The sequence below is a fragment of the Triticum urartu genome, chromosome 6 (assembly GCF_003073215.2).
Source record: "Triticum urartu cultivar G1812 chromosome 6, Tu2.1, whole genome shotgun sequence".
Classification (NCBI taxonomy): domain Eukaryota; kingdom Viridiplantae; phylum Streptophyta; class Magnoliopsida; order Poales; family Poaceae; genus Triticum; species Triticum urartu.
Window position 1 is genome coordinate 543,788,539 of NC_053027.1, and position 20,256 is coordinate 543,808,794.

General features: G+C 44.8%; 1 protein-coding gene and 1 long non-coding RNA gene across 25 annotated transcripts; one reads left to right on the forward strand and one right to left on the reverse strand.

Moving 5' to 3' along the window:
* Window positions 1–6,533: 6,533 nt before the first annotated feature.
* LOC125515104 lies at window positions 6,534–14,099 on the reverse strand. Of its 7 annotated transcripts, none has more exons than XR_007286816.1 (15): window positions 13,873–14,099; window positions 13,656–13,794; window positions 12,929–13,483; window positions 12,469–12,607; window positions 12,063–12,382; window positions 11,848–11,972; window positions 11,451–11,537; window positions 11,295–11,373; window positions 11,090–11,164; window positions 10,893–10,984; window positions 10,386–10,505; window positions 9,422–9,771; window positions 9,208–9,270; window positions 8,991–9,050; window positions 6,534–8,258 (listed from the first exon to the last, which is right to left on the reverse strand). It is a non-coding gene; the product is annotated as an uncharacterized LOC125515104 (long non-coding RNA). The 7 variants fall into 7 exon arrangements; XR_007286811.1 differs by adding an exon at window positions 12,709–12,788 and having other exon boundaries at window positions 9,208–9,771; XR_007286813.1 differs by having other exon boundaries at window positions 6,535–8,258; window positions 9,208–9,771; window positions 12,929–13,060; window positions 13,202–13,483.
* A 190-nt stretch (window positions 14,100–14,289) lies between these two features.
* On the forward strand, window positions 14,290–20,250 carry LOC125515103. Of its 18 annotated transcripts, none has more exons than XR_007286808.1 (8): window positions 14,290–14,853; window positions 15,321–15,440; window positions 16,406–16,575; window positions 16,724–16,902; window positions 17,310–17,406; window positions 17,968–18,036; window positions 19,573–19,634; window positions 19,942–20,250. XR_007286808.1 is itself a non-coding variant. In XM_048680530.1 (7 exons), exons 2-7 carry the CDS (start codon window positions 15,340–15,342, stop codon window positions 19,809–19,811), a joined length of 513 nt encoding a protein of 170 aa, XP_048536487.1. In that variant the 5' UTR covers window positions 14,294–14,853; window positions 15,321–15,339; the 3' UTR covers window positions 19,812–19,935. The 18 variants fall into 18 exon arrangements, 4 of the variants coding, with proteins under 4 accessions (XP_048536487.1, XP_048536486.1, XP_048536485.1 ...); XR_007286807.1 differs by having other exon boundaries at window positions 14,293–14,853; window positions 17,310–17,362; XR_007286800.1 differs by having other exon boundaries at window positions 14,302–14,853; window positions 19,471–19,634.
* Window positions 20,251–20,256: the final 6 nt, after the last annotated feature.

The following is a 20,256-nucleotide window of genomic DNA, read 5'->3' on the forward strand; positions in this document are numbered from 1 at the left end:
TTCATGATAAATGTTTATTATTCATGCTAGAATTGTATTAACCGGAAATATAATACTTGTGTGGATACATAGACAAACTAAACGTCACTAGTATGCCTCTACTTGACTAGCTCGTTGATCGAAGATGGTTATGTTTCCTAACCATAGACATGTGTTGTCATTTGATTAACGGGATCACATCATTAGGAGAATGATGTGATTGACATGACCCATTCCATTAGCTTAGCACTCGATCATTTAGTATGTTGCTATTGCTTTCTTCATGACTTATACATGTTCCTATGACTATGAGATTATGCAACTCCCATTTGCCGGAGGAACACTTTGTGTGCTACCAAACGTCACAATGTAACTGGGTGATTATAAAGGTGCTCTACAGGTGTCTCCAAAGGTACATGTTGGGTTGGCGTATTTTAAGATTAGTATTTGTCACTCCAATTGTCGAAGAGGTATCTCTGGGCCCTCTCGGTAATGCACATCACTTAAGCCTTGCAAGCAATGCAACTAATGAGTTAGTTGCGAGATGATGTATTACGGAACGAGTAAAGAGACTTGCCGGTAACGAGATTGAACTAGGTATTGAGATACCGACGACCGAATCTCGGGCAAGTAACATACCGATGACAAAGGGAACACCGTATATTGTTATGCGGTCTGACCGATAAAGATCTTCGTAGAATATGTGGGAGCCAATATGAGCATCTAGGTTCCGCTATTGGTTATTGACCAGAGACGTGTCTCGATCATGTCTACATTGTTCTCGAACCCGTAGGGTCCGCACGCTTAAGGTTTCGATGACAGTTATATTATGAGTTTATGAGTTTTGATGTACCGAAGGAGTTCGGAGTCCCGGATCAGATCGGGGACATGACGAGGAGTTTCGAAATGGTCGAGACGTAAAGATCGATATATTGGACGACTATATTCGGACATCGGAAAGGTTCCGAGTGGTTCGGGTATTTTTTGGAGTACCGGGGAGTTACGGGAATACGGGGGAAGAAGTATATGGGCCTTATTGGGCTTTAGGGGAGAGGGAGAGGCAGGCCGCGCGCCCCCCATTGACTAGTCCGAATTGGACTAGGGGGAGGGGCGGCGCCCCCTCCTTCCTCCTCTTCCCTCTTCCCCTTCCTTGTCTCCTACTCCTACTACTTGGAAGGACTCCTAGTTGTAATAGGAAAGGGGGGAATCCTACTCCCGATGGGAGTCGGAGCGCCATAGAGAGGGCCGGCCCTCCCCTCCTCCACTCCTTTATATACGGGGGCAGGGGGCACCCCATAGACACACAAGTTGATCTTCGTGATCGTTCTCTTAGCCGTGTGCGGTGCCCCCCTCCACCATACTCCTCGATAATATTGTAGCGGTGCTTAGACGAAGCCCTGCGACGGTAGAACATCAAGATCGTCACCACGCCGTCATGCTGACGGAACTCTTCCCCGACACTTTGCTGGATCGGAGTCCGGGGATCGTCATCGAGCTGAACGTGTGCTAGAACTCGGAGGTGCCGTAGTTTCAGTGCTTGATCGGTCGGGCCATGAAGACGTACGACTACATCAACCGCGTTGTCATAACGCTTCCGCTTTCGGTCTACAAGGGTACGTGGACAACACTCTCCCCTCTCGTTGCTATGCATCACCATGATCTTGCATGTGCGTAGGAAAATTTTGAAATTACTACGTTCCCCAACACTTAGTTCTATCCCCGGGGACTCGAGCTAGTGAGAACAAGTTGAGGATAATGGTGAAGGTAACATGGAGTTCATTTTCGTTTTTAACAATAAAGTTGATCCATATTATGCTTATTATTTCGTTCTCATTGCAGAAGTTCGTCAAAAAATGTCGCAAGCTTGTGGCCCTGCTTGGGTGTGCCACCTCCTCCACTGATGTTTTTGCTCCTGCAGCACCGATGCATAGCCTCACTTCATCGAGCCAGGCCGCCTCGTCGTATATGGCGGTTCAAGATGACGAGGAGGAGGGCGAGGACGATGATGATGAAGAGGAAGATGAAGAAGAGGGCGAGGAAGAGGGAACAGAAGAAGAACATGTTGAAGAAGAGGAAGAGGACGATGATGAGGAGGAGTACGATGATGAAGACGAACCTCCACCAACTCAGACAACCCAGCATGAGAAGAGGAATGTGCCGAAGAAGGATTGGAAGAGTCCATCCCCGTTTCAGAAAGCCCATCCTACTCACCGCAAAAGGGCGGCCGAGAAGCGATCAAAGACCAACAAGGACCGGACCGCGAAGAGGGGAAGGAGGGACTGAAGTTGCTGCCATGTCGTGCCCTTGAACTAGAAACTTTCATGTTTGCTTCGTGAACCATTTGCTCGTGAAACTGTTTCGTATTTGTTGAACTTGCTATGTAAAACTTCGTGAAACATTTGTGGATATGTGCTTGCTATGTAACCAACTTTCTTATTTGTGGATTTGTGGATGTGTGCTTGCTATGTGATAAGTATGGAATTGCTATGTGCTTCATGTTTATAAGTATTGAATTGTTATGTGTAAAAAATTGAAGACAAGATAAGTTAGGAGGTGCAAAAAATGTACTAGGGGCCTCCCTACCGCCAGGCCCCATGGTGATAGGTTTGTACATCCTACCGCCACACCCTCTGGCGGTAAGGGGCCTCCCCTCGCACGCCTGCATTCTGTGACCAAAACTGCCACCAAATCAGCGGTAGAGTTGCACACCCTACCGCCAGGCATCATGGCGGTAAGACCCTACCGCCAAAGGCCCTGGCGGTAGGATGTGCAACCCTACCGGCCTGGATTGCACATTCCTCGTCACAGAACGGGTGCCAGATGCACCGATCCTATCGCCGAGCCCTACGGCGGTAGGGTGTCTTATGCTACCGCGGGGTCCCTGGCGGTGAGGTGGTGCGCTGGCCGTTAGGTAACGGCAGTGGGCCGTCCATGCCACCGCCAGAACCCCTGGTGGTAGGCTGCCTGACCCTACGCCGAGCCCTGTGGCGGTAGCAAAAGAGTCATATTTCGAAAAAAAATTCAAACAGGGGTCAGATCTCGATTTTATACGTGAAAAGGGTCAAAACACGAAATTTTGCCCCCCGGTGGGCGGCGAATGGGCCACAAGCCCACAACGACAGTGGGCGAGCTGGCCTCGAAGACGTCGTTGAGACAGCCGGGCTCCAGCGCGTCGTTTTTTCGTGTATGCATATCAAACCCATTAAGCTACACGAGAATGGTGGCCAACCAACATGGCCACGTGGCGCATGCTGGTTGGCCCTAGAAAGAAACTTTTCAAAAAAAGAAACTTTTTAAATTTTTTTGGAAGATGAAACTAAGAAACTTTTTAATTTTTTTGGAAAATGAAATTGAGACTTTTTTTCTTTTGGAAAGATATTTTTTGAGATTATTTTTGAAAGATGGAAGTGAGACTTTTGTTTCTTTTCCATTTTAAGAATATATTTTTAGGATTTTTCTTTTTCTTTTTGAGATGGATGTGATGGTCACGTGTTGTGAAAAAGTTTTCTAATTAATTTTGAGATGAAGTTGAGAATTTTTTCTTTGAAAGGGACAAATACACGCACAGCTTCCTTTCAAGAGGCCCGCAATGGCGGGCCCCAACCACTAGTATGTCATGTATCATCATTGTGATGTAACCATACGTGCCCTTGTTGTAGTATTCGTACAGCCCGAGCTTGAGTTGGATTAGCGAAACCGTGGACATGGGCGCGTGACGTCTACTACACAACCTTCTTCTTATAGACGTTGTTGGGCCTCCAAGTGCAGAGGTTTGTAGGACAATAGCAAATTTCCCTCAAGTGGATGACCTAAGATTTATCAATCCGTAGAAGGCGTAGGATGAAGATGGTCTCTCTCAAGCAACCCTACAACCAAATAACAAGGAGTCTCTTGTGTTCCCAACACACCCAATACAATGGTAAATTGTATAGGTGCACTAGTTCGGCGAAGAGAAGGTGATACAAGTGGTATATGGATAGTAGATAATAGTTTTTGTAATCTGAAAATATAAAAACAGTAAGATAACTAATGATAAAAGTGAGCATAAACGGTACTGCAATGATAGGAAACAGGGCCTAGGGTTCATACTTTCGCTAGTGTAAGTCCTCTCAACAATACTAACATAATTGGATCATAAAAGTATCCCTCAACATGCAACAAAGAGTCACTCCAAAGTCACTAATAGCGGAGAACGAACGAAGAGATTATGGTAGGGTACGAAACCACCTCAAAGTTATTCTTTTCAATCAATCCGTTGGGCTATTCCTATAAGTGTCACAAACAGCCCTAGAATTCGTACTAGAATAACACCTTAAGATACAAATCAACCAAAACTCTAATGTCACCTAGATACTCCAATGTCACCTCAAGTATCCGTGGGCATGATTATACGATATGCATCACACAATCTTAGATTCATCTATTCAACCAACACAAAGGACCTCAAAGAGTGCCCCAAAGTTCTACCGGAGAATCACGACGAAAACGTGTGCCAACCCCTATGCATAGGTTCATGGGCGGAACCCGCAAGTTGGTCACCAAAACATACATCAAGTGAATCATGTGATATCCCATTGTCACCACAGATATCCACGGCAAGACATGCATCAAGTGTTCTCAAATCTTTAAAAACTCAATCCGATAAGATAACTTCAAAGGGGAAACTCAATTCATTACAAGAGAGTAGAGGGGGGAGAAAACATCATAGGATCCAACTATAATAGCAAAGCTCGCGATACATCAAGATCGTATCACCTCAAGAACACGAGAGAGAGAGAGATCAAACACATAGCTACTGGTACATACCCTCAGCCCCGAGGGAGAACTACTCCCTCCTCGTCATGGAGAGCACCGAGATGATGAAGATGGCGACCGGAGAAGGATTGCCCCCTCCGGCAGGGTGCCGAAACGGGTCTAGATTGGTTTTCGGTGGCTACGGAGGCTTCTGGCGGCGGAACTCCTGATCTATTGTGCTCACGGATGTTTTTAGGGTATATGGAGATATATAGGCGGAAGAAGTACGTCAGGGGGGCCACGAGGGGCTCACGAGGGCAGAGGGCGCGCCCAGGGGGGGTGGGCGCGCCCCCCTTGCCTCGTGACCTCCTCGCGGATCCCCCGGCGTGCACTCCAAGTCTTCTGGGCTTCTTTCCTTCCAAAAATGAGTTCCGTGAAGTTTCAGGTCAATTGGACTCCGTTTGATTTTCCTTTTCTTCGAAACCCTAAAACAGGGTAAAAACAGAAACTGACACTGGGCTCTGGGTTAATAGGTTAGTCCCAAAAAATGATATAAAAGTGTATAATAAAGCCCATAAACATTCAAAACAGTAAATAATATAGCATGGAGCAATCAAAAATTATAGATACGTTGGAGACGTATCAACGCGCACGTGTGCCACCGGAGAATGTTCTTGGCAAGGCCGACCTCATCTCCAGCAGCGGCTCACGGACTACTCCGTGGACGCCGTGGTGCTGCTCAGCGTCGGTGCCGCCATTCTGGAATGAACACCGGCACGCGGACGTGGCAATGCTCGTCAGCGCGTGACATAGGGGGGTGCGGGTGTCCGTGGCATGAATAGTGCCTTTTCAGGGGGAAACATGTCTTTTCAAGTACTCCCTTTAGTGATCTACTACTATATAAGAGCAACTCCAGCCGGCGAACCAAAATTTTCCCCACTTATACATCTGGGTTGATCGAAACGGACCCAAGTGCCGGTCCAACGCGCGGACCCAAACCCAAACTACGTCCGCTCGGTGTTGGTCTGGACACATTTCAGGCCCAAATTTACGTCTGGTTTGTGTCCACGCGGTCACCAAACAAACACGGCGCACGTCCTATCGGTGTCCGCCGTGGACCTACCTGTCGGCCAACCAACCACCGTCAGCGGTCGTATTAAACGCGACCACCAATCTCGGGCCCGCCTGGCAGTGGGTGGAAGCGCCGGGTCACCGTCCTTTTTAATGCAAGCGTGCGGGGGGGGGGGTAGCCTTATTCACTTCCATCATCCTTCCACGTCTGACCGCTCTTGCTCCCTCGCCGGCGACCACAAACCCTAGCGCGCCATGGGCTTATTCAACAGCAAGGGCAAGGGCAAGTTCTGCCCTGGTGCGAGCTCCTCCTGCGCGCCTCCTCCTCGTCCACCGCTGGCTCATCGACGTGGTGGGTCACCACGAGAGCGGGAGTGGCTGTACATGCTAGTTCACCAGGCGCGGGGGCACTGGCAGTACCACCAGCCTCTCCAGTATCCAGATGTTATCCTATCGCCCGACTGGCATTTGGACCCGCAGTGCATCTCCATTACGGCGGTGCCGTGCTCGTCGCAGGACGCGCTGAGGAGGTTCGCCGGCACCGCGAGCTCCTTACGCCGGAGCAACGCGCACTCGGTGCCTACGCGTCAGACTATCCCAATTGAGAGCGCTGGTTCGCGTTGTAGCACAAGGAGGAGCACCGTCGCGGCGTGCAGGTCAATCATGCCTTTCCCCCACCGCCCCCAAAAGTCTTGCCATAGGAGGAGGAGAGGCCGCGTACCAGGCCGCCCTCGAGGCGGCTCTGCAATGCGCGCTCGAGGAAAGCCAGCTCGCTCGAGGAAAGCTGGCTCGAGGAGGACGCGCACTGGGACAACTTGGAGCAGGCCCTCGCCCTGTCGGCCGCGGGGGACTCCGTGTACGCCCCCCATGACCGCCGCGGCCTATCCTTCAGCCCATGGCCGAGCCTGAGGCCAGTCGTAAGCGGTCGCCGCCGCCGCTCACTTGGCCCGACGAGTCGTACTCGTGGACCGACGCGGTCCGCGAGTGGGTGAGAGCGCCCCATCCACTTCGACGCGACGCCGGAGGAGGAGGAGAGCCACTTGGAGCGGCGGAAACAACACCGGCTCGTCGAGGAGCAGGCCGACAGCGAGCAACAGATGTTGTGGGAGCGTGAGGAGGAGGAGAAGTGCACCGCAATACCACCGCCGCTGCAGACGCCGGAGAGGCCGCGTTGGCACCGTGGCAGAGGCGTTCGCGTGGGCTGGGCAGCCACCAACATTCATCGACCTCACCGGCGACGGCGACGACGACAAATGCTAGGGCAAGGACGGAGCCTAGGGCAGTGTGCGGGTGCGGGTGTGGTATTTTTTCTAATGTTTAATTAATTTTTAAGTGGATTTTGACCTGTGGTTCACCGACCATTAATGCTTAATTATGTTCATTTCGGCCACATGTTTTCGAAAATTCTTTTTTTGCGTGGGAAAAAATGGTTTTGGCACCCATTGAGCGCATCGGTCTACCCAAATCAAAAAATGGACGCGTTCGTCCGCTCGGCCGATCCAAGCGGATAAAAAACAGACAAAACCATGACACAAAGGCGTAACACCGGCTGTACTGTAATGTGACATTCGTAGCCCAACAAAGGTTACGGGTGCTCCACCGAGGCCAAAATGCACCACCTTTAAAATGGCCAGAATGTGTTTGAAAAGCTGTTTTGTGATTCTAAAAAAAAGTTGTTTTGTACTCCTCCCCTTCTGCCGCCAGGCGAATTTGGTGATTGCACGAGCGCAAACCTAACTTGAAGAACCAGCGTGCTCCAGCCAGCTCATCCAAGATAACTTCAACTAGTGGTTGGGGCGCACTTTCGTGCGCCTCTTGAGGCGTTTTTGTGCGCCCCTATCTTTTCTCAGCACATTATGCCACCTTGTTTGGTCCCCAATGTCGCTCCATAGCTTGAGTTAGAAATGCTAGTTTATTTAGATACTCCGAGAGGGAGTATATAACATAAGGATATGTTAGTGGCTTAACTAATCAATCCAGAAACAAAGATAAGGTCATCTAAATGTACATACAAATTTATTGGGTTTACCCTGTAATAAGCAACCATTATTTTTGCAAATACTTTTCCAGCTCCTTGTTCATCCAGCCACAAAATGCCGATATAAAAATTTCTTAATATCCATCCATTGAAAATAAATGAAATCAAAAAACCAACATAAATCTAAATAAGATAGGTCTTGACATTGTCATCTAGAGTATGCAGCTGGCCACCCACTTGTACCTCTTAATAAACAAGCTAGTGAAGTGAGAATGCTTACCCATATATTTTGTAGGAAATTATAGAAGTATACTCTTCACTCATGGGATGGATTGATTCGGCCAGCTATCAAAGTATTGCATTGTATCCAACCACCATGGTTCCTGCTTTATTATCAAATAGGACCCATGCCTGAACAGAGGCATAGCATGTATTGTCAGCTTCCAAGTAGACTCTGATGGACCAAAATCTATCTCCTCCAACACCCATAGCAGACCTAAAATCAGTAAATGAAATGATGTATTTAGACAGGGGACAAATCTGCTCGCATGATGGAGTTGTTTGAAGCTAACATTCAGCTGCATCGAAATGGCATGTATCGATTACAATATACATTTTCATGAATGAGATTACATAAGCATTGAAAACTATTCAATTACTATTTACAGTTATTCATATAAAACAACTCTTGTTTTTACCATAAGTATCGAACGATTCATATCCCTAATTGGAGAGTATATGTAGAAATTCTAAATGGAAGGACGGCTACCATGAGTATACATAAAAAATAATTGCAAACAAGTGTTTGACAAAACTATGAAAAAACTTACTCAATCATGCTGGATGAGCTATCAACGTATGTATAGAAAAAGTTGGTCAATTCGCTCTATTTCCTTTGAAACCACTTTAGTGGGAACGGGAGATAATAATGGAAATGTTACTTCAAATAGATTTAAGTAACATGGGACACTATCAATATACAGTGTCTTTGATTTTGCATATCACATACCATATAACAGAATTTAGCCTGCAAGCAAAAATTATGCATTTGGTAATTATATAATGTGCAAGCAAAAATTATGCTTCTAGAAGAAGCAGAAGTAAGGAGTATAGCTTGACATAAACCAAATAAGTGAATAACACGTACATGCACATTCTTACACCCAGATGTATAAGTGTAAATTGTTCAACAAGTACTTCAGAAAGAAAAGGAATCAATGCATCTCACCACATGTGCTTTCCTGCTGGTCAGGTCTGTATTGACTCCTTTCCTTTTTCTGTTTTGTTCCTAAAAATATAATTGTTTGCTTAGTACCCATTCAGATAGTCATAACTCAAAAGAGAATATCATAGCTCCCACTCCAACCCATACGGAAAAGAAGTAATGCGGAAATGAAACTAAACTGAAGCTAGTAAAGCTTGATGAAAAGGAAATCGATGCGCACCTCAACTGCACAAGGCAGCCACTTCACACACGCAACCGCACACAAACTGGAATTAGTAGCCGACTTGTCCAACACAAACAAAATTTTAGAGCAGGCTGTGAATCACATGATATGGACTACAAAGAAACACACAGGCCCACAGGCATATGTATGAACAGGTGACGAGCAACAATCTAACGGCACAAAAGGAAACAATGGAAAGAGGCAGAGCAACCTCGGCAAAGGAGAGCAGCCTCTTGCGACGCGATTATCGGACTACTCATGTCACTCCGGCCGGCAAGCCTCCCTCAACTGCCGACACCGGCCGCATCCGCCACTCCACCAACTCCTGTTGCCTCTGCCTATGGGCGTCGGGCTCGCCATGACCTCCTGCCCCCGCCCTGAGCTTTACGAACAGAGGACCAGCTTCAAATCGAACACACTAACACACAGAGAGAAGAGGTGGAGAGGGCACCTTGTCCATGGCATTGGCACAAGGGTAAGATCCACAGCGAGCTCGCTCCTCATGTGGACTAAGCCTGCATCGGGGCACTCCAAGCAGACAAAGAATCCTGCAACTATTAGCTGAAGCATTGATCACAATCAAACATCTCCCCATTATTACAAAACATGCTACATCTAGAGTTACTAAACTGAATCATTTAGCTATCTTCTGAATATGGTAATCAAATTCATCCTTTTGAAGGAAAGTTCAAAGGAATTGTCTAAAACATTATTTTTATTAATTCATTAAGTACTGCAAAATCATACCATTTGTATCTATCCCTATCTTAATAAGGATTTGAATTAATCATGTTCATTTTTGTTAAAATATGTGGTAATAACATGGTTCCAGAAATATTGCTTGTGGGGATTATATACACTTTTTTCTATTGGATTCATCTCCAGCAATGCTGGCAGACTATTCCAAATAATTTAGAATGGCCTAAAATTGGAAATAATTAGGATGACCCTAATTACTCAAATAATTAGCATGGCCCAAAAATTCAAAAAACAAAATATCTACTCCCTCCGTGCCAAATTACTTGTCTTAGATTTGTTTAGATACGGAGGTATCTAGCACTAAAATGAGTCTACATACATTCGTGTCTAGATAAATCCAAAACAAGTAATTCGGAACGGAGAGAGTAATGTATAGGGTACAAAGAAGCGACCATATTTGCAAGTGAGATATATACCCGTTCACATCTCCAAGGCACATGAAACATAGTGTTGTAGTCCCACTGTCGGTTCTTGTCATTACTACTGAAATTGTACTCCTAAGTGAATTATCGCTATACATTTCTCCAATGAAGTATCTGCATGGTGAATTATCACGGCGCTCAACTTTTGCGGTATCACATAGTTGAGATGAGGCGTAAACGCATACATTGTATTAATTCAGTGTGCGATAGGAAATCTAACTAAAAGTTGTTCTCATCAACGGCCACTACAAAGCAACAATGGTTAGGAGCTGGACAGTTAAAAAGAAATGCAAATCCACATACTGGTAATAATATCATTTTAAAGGATTCCATTAAAAATACATGAACAGAGTAGCTCACAGGCTTAAATTATTTGGTTCAACTTTCTATTTCTAAGTTACTATTTTCACCCATTTGCATCGTCTTCCACAAGTCGTTTGACAAGCTTATAGAGAATGTTTGACAAGCTTATAGAGAATCAGTGCATCCTTATTTTCTTACTTAGAAGCACGGGTAGGCCATGGCTCAACCTCCCAATTACGGAGAAGATCAGGAGGAAAAGCAGATCCCCTCCTGCCAGAAGCCCTGTCTTCCTGTGAACGCAAGGGATCGACGGACGAACCGAATGTGTGAATCGAAAACAAACATATATACAAATGAGGAATGACGCATTGGGGAGAACAAATGAGTTGACCGACCTAGACATGCCAACCATTTTTCTGCAGTTTGAAGATCCCCAATGACAATTGTGATCTGCTCCAAACTGGACATATCTGTAGACAAGGACAGAGATTAGAAGCAGCAACCGTTTTGTGTGCACAATGCAATAAAGCAAGCCGAAACAAGTTTGTTTATAATCAAAAGAAAGACTTATAAAGTAACCAGGAAACTGAATGAACATACTTATAGTCATATGTCAGCTCCTCCCCTCTCTCCATGTCAAGAAGAGCAAACATTCCAACTCTGGTCTCCATCTACAGTCCTGAAATAACATGAGACCAGTAGCAAATATCATGGTCATCAGCATGGATATAAAATAAGAAGTACAATAGAACTAACCATTTCTGCATCTCTGTGTTTGGTTCACAACTATGATTGATGAACCTGGACTTGTTCTCCTTGTTTGTTGCATCAATGACCATATTGCTACAGACCTCACAAAGATAAAAGTCAGTGTACTGTTGTCTCTTCATTTACCATGGTCTTTCCTCACAAGTTATCTCATCAGTAACTATAATATTGATGTAAGATATATGGATATTAGTTTGATCGCCCAGTGTACATTGTGAGTAACCATAATAATATCGATCAAACAAAAAATGCAATCACATACACATACACAAAATTATTTTCATCAGCACAACACAATGATCCAATGTAATTAGCGATTTTTTTTAGAGAAAGCAAGCATGTGAGTGATTTAGTAACAGGGACAAACAACAGAAAAGGGAACAACCTGGAGACTGTGATGTCGATGAGCCCGTCGTCGTAGTCGAGGAGGGAGCAGTAGTCGATCCAGATGTCGAAGGATACATGATTGTTATGGATGCCGTCAATGTCATGGTTGCGGCCGGCCTAGAACTGGACTAAAATAATTCAGAATTAATACAAGTACAAGCACGAAAGAAATTCAGAATTAATATAAGTGCAAGCACGAACGGTAGTAGTTACCTTGCTGCATGGGCCGTCATGTTGGTCGAGCGTGTAGCCAAAGGTGTACGAGACAATAAAGACGAAAGCTTTGAAGAGCGTCCAAGCACTGACCCGCTGCACAGCACCCGAGCAGTCGACCATGTAGATGAAACCCGAGCCCTGGATTTCCTCCTCCACGAGTCCGTAGTCCAGCGACTCAGCCTCGCCCTCACCGCCCGCGACCGTGTTATGCTGGTTCTGGCACGACCCATTCGCTCCGCTCTGCTCTGTCTAGCCTGCTGCTCAATCTGGTGCGAGGAGGAGGGGAGGTCGTCGATGGTGAGGAGAAGCTAAGGCATCTGCAAACATGTAGTGTAATTTCTTTAGAAAGTTCAAACTGCATTATTTCAGAAAGTTCAGAACTACATGTATACATGTAATGTACCCCTGAAGTGGCATTTAAGGTGCTACTGCTGTTCCTGAATAACGGTGCCCACAGACTGCCCAGGAAGCTGCTGTCAATGCCACTGGAGCTGGAGTTTGCAGCACCGCTGTCCGCTGCTACTCCAAGGCTGTACGCCACACTGAAGTAGCATACATACATGACCAATATAATTATCATGATGCCAAGTTAATTTGAAGGAAATATACCAATATGAAAACCTTTTGATGTTTCTTATCATACATTGGGCGTCATCGATGCCGGCAAAGAGAAGCTGACAAAGAACCCCAACAACACCATGGCTAACGCCGACAGAACCGAGACTAATTTCATCCTCACCGCATATATTATTCAGTCACCATGAAAATTCCAGGAAAGAACACGAATATATATATATATATATATATATATATATATATATATATATATAACAAGATTTTGATTCTGCAAGGCAGATGCTTACGAGATCGATCGATGAGGACCCCTGCTTCTGGTGCGGACTCGAAGGGCAAGAAGAACAGAGGAACGTCTCTGTGATTTATGCCATGACATTACACGATCTACTGCGATCACCACGGGGACGACCTCCAGCCACCTATCGATCCCGTACAAAAAAGAACTCAAAGACCAAATCAAGCTACATCTGTATGTATTTACATATCCAACGACTTGATAATTCTTATGCAGCTTCCCTTTTTCTGTGGAATGATATAAATGTAGAGAAATTTTGGTCTACCGCATATTCTGGGTGCATTCCCGGCAACTGTCGACGAGTCGTGAAAAATCAAAAACCTACACAAACCTCAAAGAGAATTAGCTGAAAGAACACTATGAAGTTTGCTTCACCTGATATGCACGCAACAATTATGATTTGTCTCCTTGAAAACTAAAATATATGCATCATCATATTTCATCTTGTTTAGTAAAGTTGCAGCCTTCACAATGACAATTAGCAGATTCAGTGCAAATCCGTAAGCACATATGTGACATGAACCGCCGAGATACTACCCTTCAGCACCTACATGGCGAAGTTCAGATAGCATCAACATTTCAAAACTAACGACTGTCAAGTTCCTAATAATTAATGAAGTCCCACAACTACCACATTCTAGCATCTAGGATTCATTGCCACATTATGCACACAGAGACTAAAAGAGGCTGGCAGTACAATACTTTGGTTCATACATTACCTATAGTATATGTTGGCCGACAGCATCAGGCAAAGAACTTGAGGCCGATGTCGGCCATGACTCCCCAACGGCCCCAGGCCGAAGCGGCGGGGTAGGCGCCATCAGGCTGTGACCTTCGAGGCTTGGTGCCTTGCTCCTCCTTCGCCCAATTCACCGTAGGAGATTAAATCAAAGGGGGGAGAGGAGGCAAATCAGGTTAATATAGAGGTGTGGGTACCTGCAAGGGAGGGATCAGCGCCTCCTTTTGGGCCCGCACCTTCAAGGCTTCAACACGAGGGTGGCGGCTGGAGCACGGGCGAGGAGCGGCCGCAAGTCGCCGCTGAGGGCAGCAGAGGGAGGAGGGAGGTGGAGGCTCCAGGCGCTGTGTGACGGGCGCGTTGGCGACCTCGGCCATGGTGGGTGGGAGACGAGGCGAGAGGGAGGGGAAGGCGTCAGAGGAGGTGTAGCGTGCGGGCGGGGAGGCGGCGGCGGAGGGAACCCTAGCTGGGAGGAGGGAACGAAAGAATGGGATGCGAGCGTTTGTTTTTGTCCTCCCTCGCGACAGTAAAATCTGTAGATGTGGCACGAGCGAGCGATCGACCTTGATGCACACCTTATTGTTTTGGATGACCAGCAGCACTGTGGTTATTTGGTGAAAATTTTCGGCCCAAAAGAAGAAAGAAATCCCCAATCCTCCCAAATTCACCGCCGCCCCCAAATCTTCCCTGGAACCACTGCCGCCGCCGGGGCCGACTACCACTCTCCGCGCCGCCACAGGCCACCCTCCGCCGCATTCTACCCTCCAACCCGACCATCCCCACCGACGGCCTCCCTCCGTCGCCGCCAACCATCTCACCGCAGCGCCGCCTTCCTCCTCGACCACCGTCCACTGCCCCCAGGCCCCAACCACCTCACCTTAGCGTCGTCTTCGTCCCCGGCCGGGCCACCAAGAGGCGAGCCTATGTCGGTTCCTCCCCAAACTCCCAGCACCGGCAGCCGAGCATCCTCCGCTTCCTCCCCGACTAACGCCGTCGCCGAGCACCCCCCCGCCCCCCCTCCTGTGACCACCCCAAGCAGAGGCACCTCCCCACGCAGCACCGCGACCCAGCTGTTCCGCCATTCTCTACCAGCCCACATCCTCAAGCACCCGTTTCCTCCTCCAGGGAGCTCCTTCTCCCGGCAGCACCTTCTCCTCCACTAGCCTCCTCTACGCACTTGGGTAAGTGATCTGTTTTCTGAAGGACTTGTGTTGGGGACACTTAAACTAGATAGCAGGAGTGACGTGCACCACAGTAGCAAGGTTAGGATGCTGATGGATTAAATTATGCACTTTAGTTAGATGTTGTGGCTGGTACTGCCATCGCTTTTAGTTACTACTTCAAAAATGTGTTGTTTAGATGTCCGTTCTAATCTGCAGACAGCAGAAAATGTAAATTGCATCTGCCATATAACCTTGCACTTGGTGTTGAAGATATTAAGAAATTGTAGGAAGTTATTTTCTGTAGAGTAGAGGCTTTGGTGGTATTGCATGATATATTTACTAAATTTGAGCATGGACTGGACTGACTGGTTTTGTTTTATTTGGTCAATAATTGCTATCTTGTAGTGTAAACAGACAATTATTTGTCTCTTGTGTAGCTGTGTTGCATATTTCTATTCTCTATTGTAAAAAGTTTCTTCCAACAGACTATGCATCTAAGGAACAATGGTCTTAATTCCCTACCACCGTCCTTATTCAAGAAGTGCTGGCGGCTTACTACACTTGATCTCCATGGCACTAGAATTACAAACGACATTCTTCGACAGGTATAAGTTCTGAAAACAGGTTGAAACCTCACACATCGGTAGTTTTGTTTGTTAGCATCATCACTCCAGTGGAATTAAGATGGGTACATACATATTTTTTTTTACCGAATTCATACATTTGTAGTAGGAAAATTCAGTTTCACCAGCTGAGCTGTGTTTGTTTCTGCAATTTCTGTTACTGCTGCTTTCTATAGCTGGGTTTGCCCTGGGACACTTCCACATAATATAAGTTTCCATGTTTATATACCACCTTATTGATAAGTACACTATTTTTTCTATATCGATGCTATTCCTTACATTTTTTAACAAAATATGATTAAATCCCTCTACAATTGAACACTGACAAGGAGCTGATATTATTGCTCGCATTCTGGTCGCGTATTTGTTTATTCTTCTCTCATTTCATTACATTTTAAGACCAAGTGATGGAAAATGGTGGGCGTTAATATTTTTTTAAGGAATGGCTACCAGTTAATCATTATCAGAGCATTCACATCCCCAGCATTCATAACTTATCAAGAACTGCTACCTGATGTTAAATAACTAATAGCTGGTTCTGGGGTTATATCTATTAGTTGCAGTATCGGACACTAAGATACATAGCATATCTACTTTGTCAGGATTCTACTTTATACGTCTGGATCTATTTAGGAAATATCTAGACCCATATCCACAATAATCTGCCTAAGCTTCCTTTTTTTGGTCTGTTATATCAGTAGAGGACGTAGAATTTGTTGTGAAACTAATCTTGAAATAGTTTGTTTATCATTTATTAGATGTTACTTGAACAAGAACCGATGTGTTGCGCCCACTTGCCACTAACACTCATGCACATGCTTCAGATATGTATGTCGTTATCTGAGGATCCATGTGGCTTACATTTGGTTTATCATGGCTGCACGCTTGATTTAGTCCTTTGATTTGTATGTTATGTTGTGTAATTGGTCCTCCTCTCCTTTGAGCAGCATGCCTCCTATTCATCCTCTGCACCAAGCAGCGACGTGTCGACTAAGTCATCTTCCCTGGATAGCGCCGCCCTCAAGTATTGTCGCCTCAACACTACTTCCTCGCCTGAGCAGTTCTTCCTCCGCTTCATCACCCGAGCAGCACCGCCTCCTCTACTTCTCAACCAATGGTGAGATTTCTTTGCTATTTCTGTCATCCAGCCATTAGTAATCTTGTAATGGGCACTGATATGGTGTTGAAGTTTTGATATTTCTCTCAGTTGTTTTCAGATGTAGAAATTCTGGGATATAGTGTTGAAATTGTGTGATTATTCTCAGGAGTTTGTTTGTGTCTCGTGAAGTCTGATTTACTCAGCAAGGATTATGATGTATAATGTTTATCAGGACCATGGTAGTCCATTGGCAAAAGCTACCATTCTATGAGTATATTTGAAGTGCTGGTATTTGCTTCTCAAGATGGCTTTGGTAACACTGTGAAATATATCTTTGACTTGCGGGTATGGATTAATTATTTATGTACTGTGAATTGAGTGTCAGTATCTTTTTATAGTACTGCCATCTCATAATTTCACAAAAAATTGACGCGTCTGTTTGGTACCTAGATTATGCTTTTACATTGACCCCACTCTACCGTATGTGTTGTGTCATACATTTTAACTTTCTATCTTTCAAATAAATATTATGTTCACTCACTATATTTCTACAATTGTCTATTGGCAAGTATCTGCCGTCATATTTCTTTATGAAACTATTATATTTTGTTACTCATTTACTAATGGAACATTGGTTGTTGTACCCTTTATTATGCAACGAATCACTGATGTGTGTGCCTTTGATAACCTTTTTGTATAGTTTTGAGTCATGTATGTGGTGCAAACTATTAATGAAAAGTATTCCACTTCAGATCTCCAGTGACTGAATATACTTCAAACTTTGGAAGATGCATAAAAACTGAAGGTCCGTCTAGGTTGTTATCCATGATTTGAGAATTTTGGTACTAGGTGCGTGAGATCTATGAATGCACTGAATGGACCATAAATGGCACATTCCTTCTCTTTTGCCCATTTGCTTGATATAATGGTTGAATTGGTCATGTTGTGCGGGTACACTACTTTAGTCTCTCTCTTACTCCTCCTACTCCAGATTTACCACCCATCGATTTCTCTCCTTTGTTGGGGCCTATTTTGGTATTTGCTTTTCTCTTTGTGATGTAGACGGCATGGAGAGCCAGATTCGAGGAGTGCGTTGCCTCTCAGAAAGTGGAGTGCCTTGCCTCTCAGAAAGTAGTTTTTTCCTGCGTCGATTGGTTAGTCTAGCATCCTGTGTTGCCTTCTTTGTAGTGTCATAAGTGAATGTTGAACTCTTCATTTGTCAGATCAGATGTGTCCTCTGTCTGGTCAGTGGCAAGTGTATGCATTATTTTGCTTGAGATGTGTGTTTCGGACTTCCAGTGCACATATAATATGCGGTTCTTATAGTCGCAATTGACTTCTTTTGTAGCACATAGTAGCATAGTCTGTTCGTCACTGCTTACATCTGATCAAGTCAACTCATTTTTGCAGTCCTTGCTTCACTGGTTGTATGTGGTATTCTCTTTGCTGGACTACTATTGGGCATGGGGCTATCAGCTGGTATAATCCATCTTTTCTTCTTTGTTCTTTATCATGTCTTTTGTTTTATGTGCCTTCGCTTATTTTGTGTTCATTGGTAACTTCGTAATTTTCTGGTTATCATGTAAAATCCATAGGCATGCTTGTTTTGCATTCAGGTGTGTTCTTCCTGGTGGTAGAACTGCTCACTCGTTCTTTAGTGTAACCCACATATCGACTAGGATGTTAGTTTGTGCAATGCTATAGATCGATCACGATGACCTTTCATATTGAAACGAGAACAATTCCATGTGTTGTGCAATTGTATCCTACGAAAAAGATATAGGGTGAGACTCTGTCTTTTGCTGGTATATACCTCGAAAGCCTGTGTTCACCCATGATTAGTTATATGGCAATGTGTCCATGTCACATCGAGAGACTATGATGTTACTTATAGAGGGTGGGGCTTTTAGGGACTAGAAGTAGCTTTTTTCCTGAGATTTTTTCCTCTGTTGCCTCCTTTTGTGGTGTTTTTGCGACGCCTTGTTCGTAGTTCACCATTGTGTTGGTTTTCTTTCTGCTGATTCATCTTTGTAAACAAAATAGTTTTGTTCCTCTGTTTCCTAGGATCACGGCGACCTTCCTATTACTTCATTGTATGTGTGGTCGCTGTGAAACTTGTGCATCATTTGTTTGGGTACCTGCCATTTTCATATATGTATGCCTGCACGAGACTGATGTCTTCTTCTAACTATTTTCCCTCTGCATAGTTTGCGCCCTATTATGCATGACTTTTTAGATCAGGATTTATACATTCTCTTACTCTTCAGAGAGAGTTCATGGTTTGGTCATCATTTATACTTTCTGCTGGACTTTAGCCAGTTTCAAAGGACTAAAGGCAGATAGGTGTTAATTTATTACGTATGGCTGTATTACTCTCTCCCTTTCTGCATTCTGTCAGTCTCCACTCCTAACAAGACACGTCAGAATATAACAAAGTTTAATATATAGTTAAATAAGCATTCTCTGAATTCATATTCTTATGAACATGTGTCATACAAAAAAGCAAAAGTAACTCAATTAGTTACATGATACATTGGGTTATGAGAAAGATGGTTAAGTATATATCAAGGGCACGCTCAGCTGCTCATTCTTCCTGATTGGTCCACATGAATTCTATAGTTACTGAAATATACACAATGCCATGATTAGTTTATCAAGTCCTGTTATTAAGCTAGCTTAATTGCTTACACATATTGCTGATCAAATTTCCATATCCCGAGTTGCTAATCATTGTTGGGATAAATAAAGGGACCGATCTTCAGTACATGTCTTCACTCCCGTTTGTCTTTGCCTAATTTTATAACCTTTTTTAATTTATAGTTCATGGTTTGCTACCAGCTACCAATTGTACCAGGTTGCCTACTACCTAGTTTATTAAAATGCTATTAGTGGCTTTTTATGTTATCCTTCCAGAGTTGTACCAAGCCCTACCACTTCTTCGGCCACCAATGTTGTTTGTCCACCCGCCATCCCTGTCCAGCATCTATCTCGCGCTTACCGGTGCACAACTTCCAGGGAGTCCGGGGTGACAAGATTGATGGCATTGGCTCCAACGTCATAGCGTCCTGCCGCCTCAGGTAACATCGTGTGTGCGTGTACGCTGGAGCTTGGCATGTTTTCATTAATTATTTATTTTACTGAATTTTTACTTCATATCCACTATATTAACTATGTTATGCTATAGCCTGCATTAAAAACGGTGAGTTCATAATTAGCGTTGCTTCTACTTGTACAGGGGTTTTCATGTTAGTTGAGTTATCAACTGTTGCCATCATAAACTTAGTGAAGCCTGCCAAGCGAATGCTAATTTTATTACAACGGCTCATCCAGTGATGAGGCCATCGAGCCCTGTTCACATTGAAAATAGTTATTTTCCTGCTACAGATGCTGGTTGACCTTAGCGGCTTAGCCCAATATGGTTAACTAAATCAACAACAAGCAGAGCTGGAAGTCGTTTTCGTTGCAACTGTCGATGTTGGGTCCTAGCCAGAAGAATCTTCAGGTAGGATATTCTCTATGCATCATATTGCTCATGTTGTGGTCAGTTTTTGCCTACAAATGCTGCATGGACCACAGTTCAGAACATAATATAACTAAGTTGCCTGATGAATACACTTTTTAGTATGAGCGGACAATTTTTGGTTGTCGAGAGTAGAATTCGATTCATTCCATAGCATTACAGGGTCAAGGTTCTTCCCC

Excerpts from the sequence above, each read along its gene's own strand:
- LOC125515103 (XM_048680527.1), top strand. The coding sequence starts at position 15,340 with ATGGTCTTAATTCCCTACCACCGTCCTTATTCAAGAAGTGCTGGCGGC. Across the intron at positions 18,037-19,470 it reads GGGCATGGGGCTATCAGCTG|AGTTGTACCAAGCCCTACCA; the intron begins GTATAATCCATC and ends TTATCCTTCCAG. Across the intron at positions 19,635-19,941 it reads ATAGCGTCCTGCCGCCTCAG|ATGCTGGTTGACCTTAGCGG; the intron begins GTAACATCGTGT and ends TTCCTGCTACAG.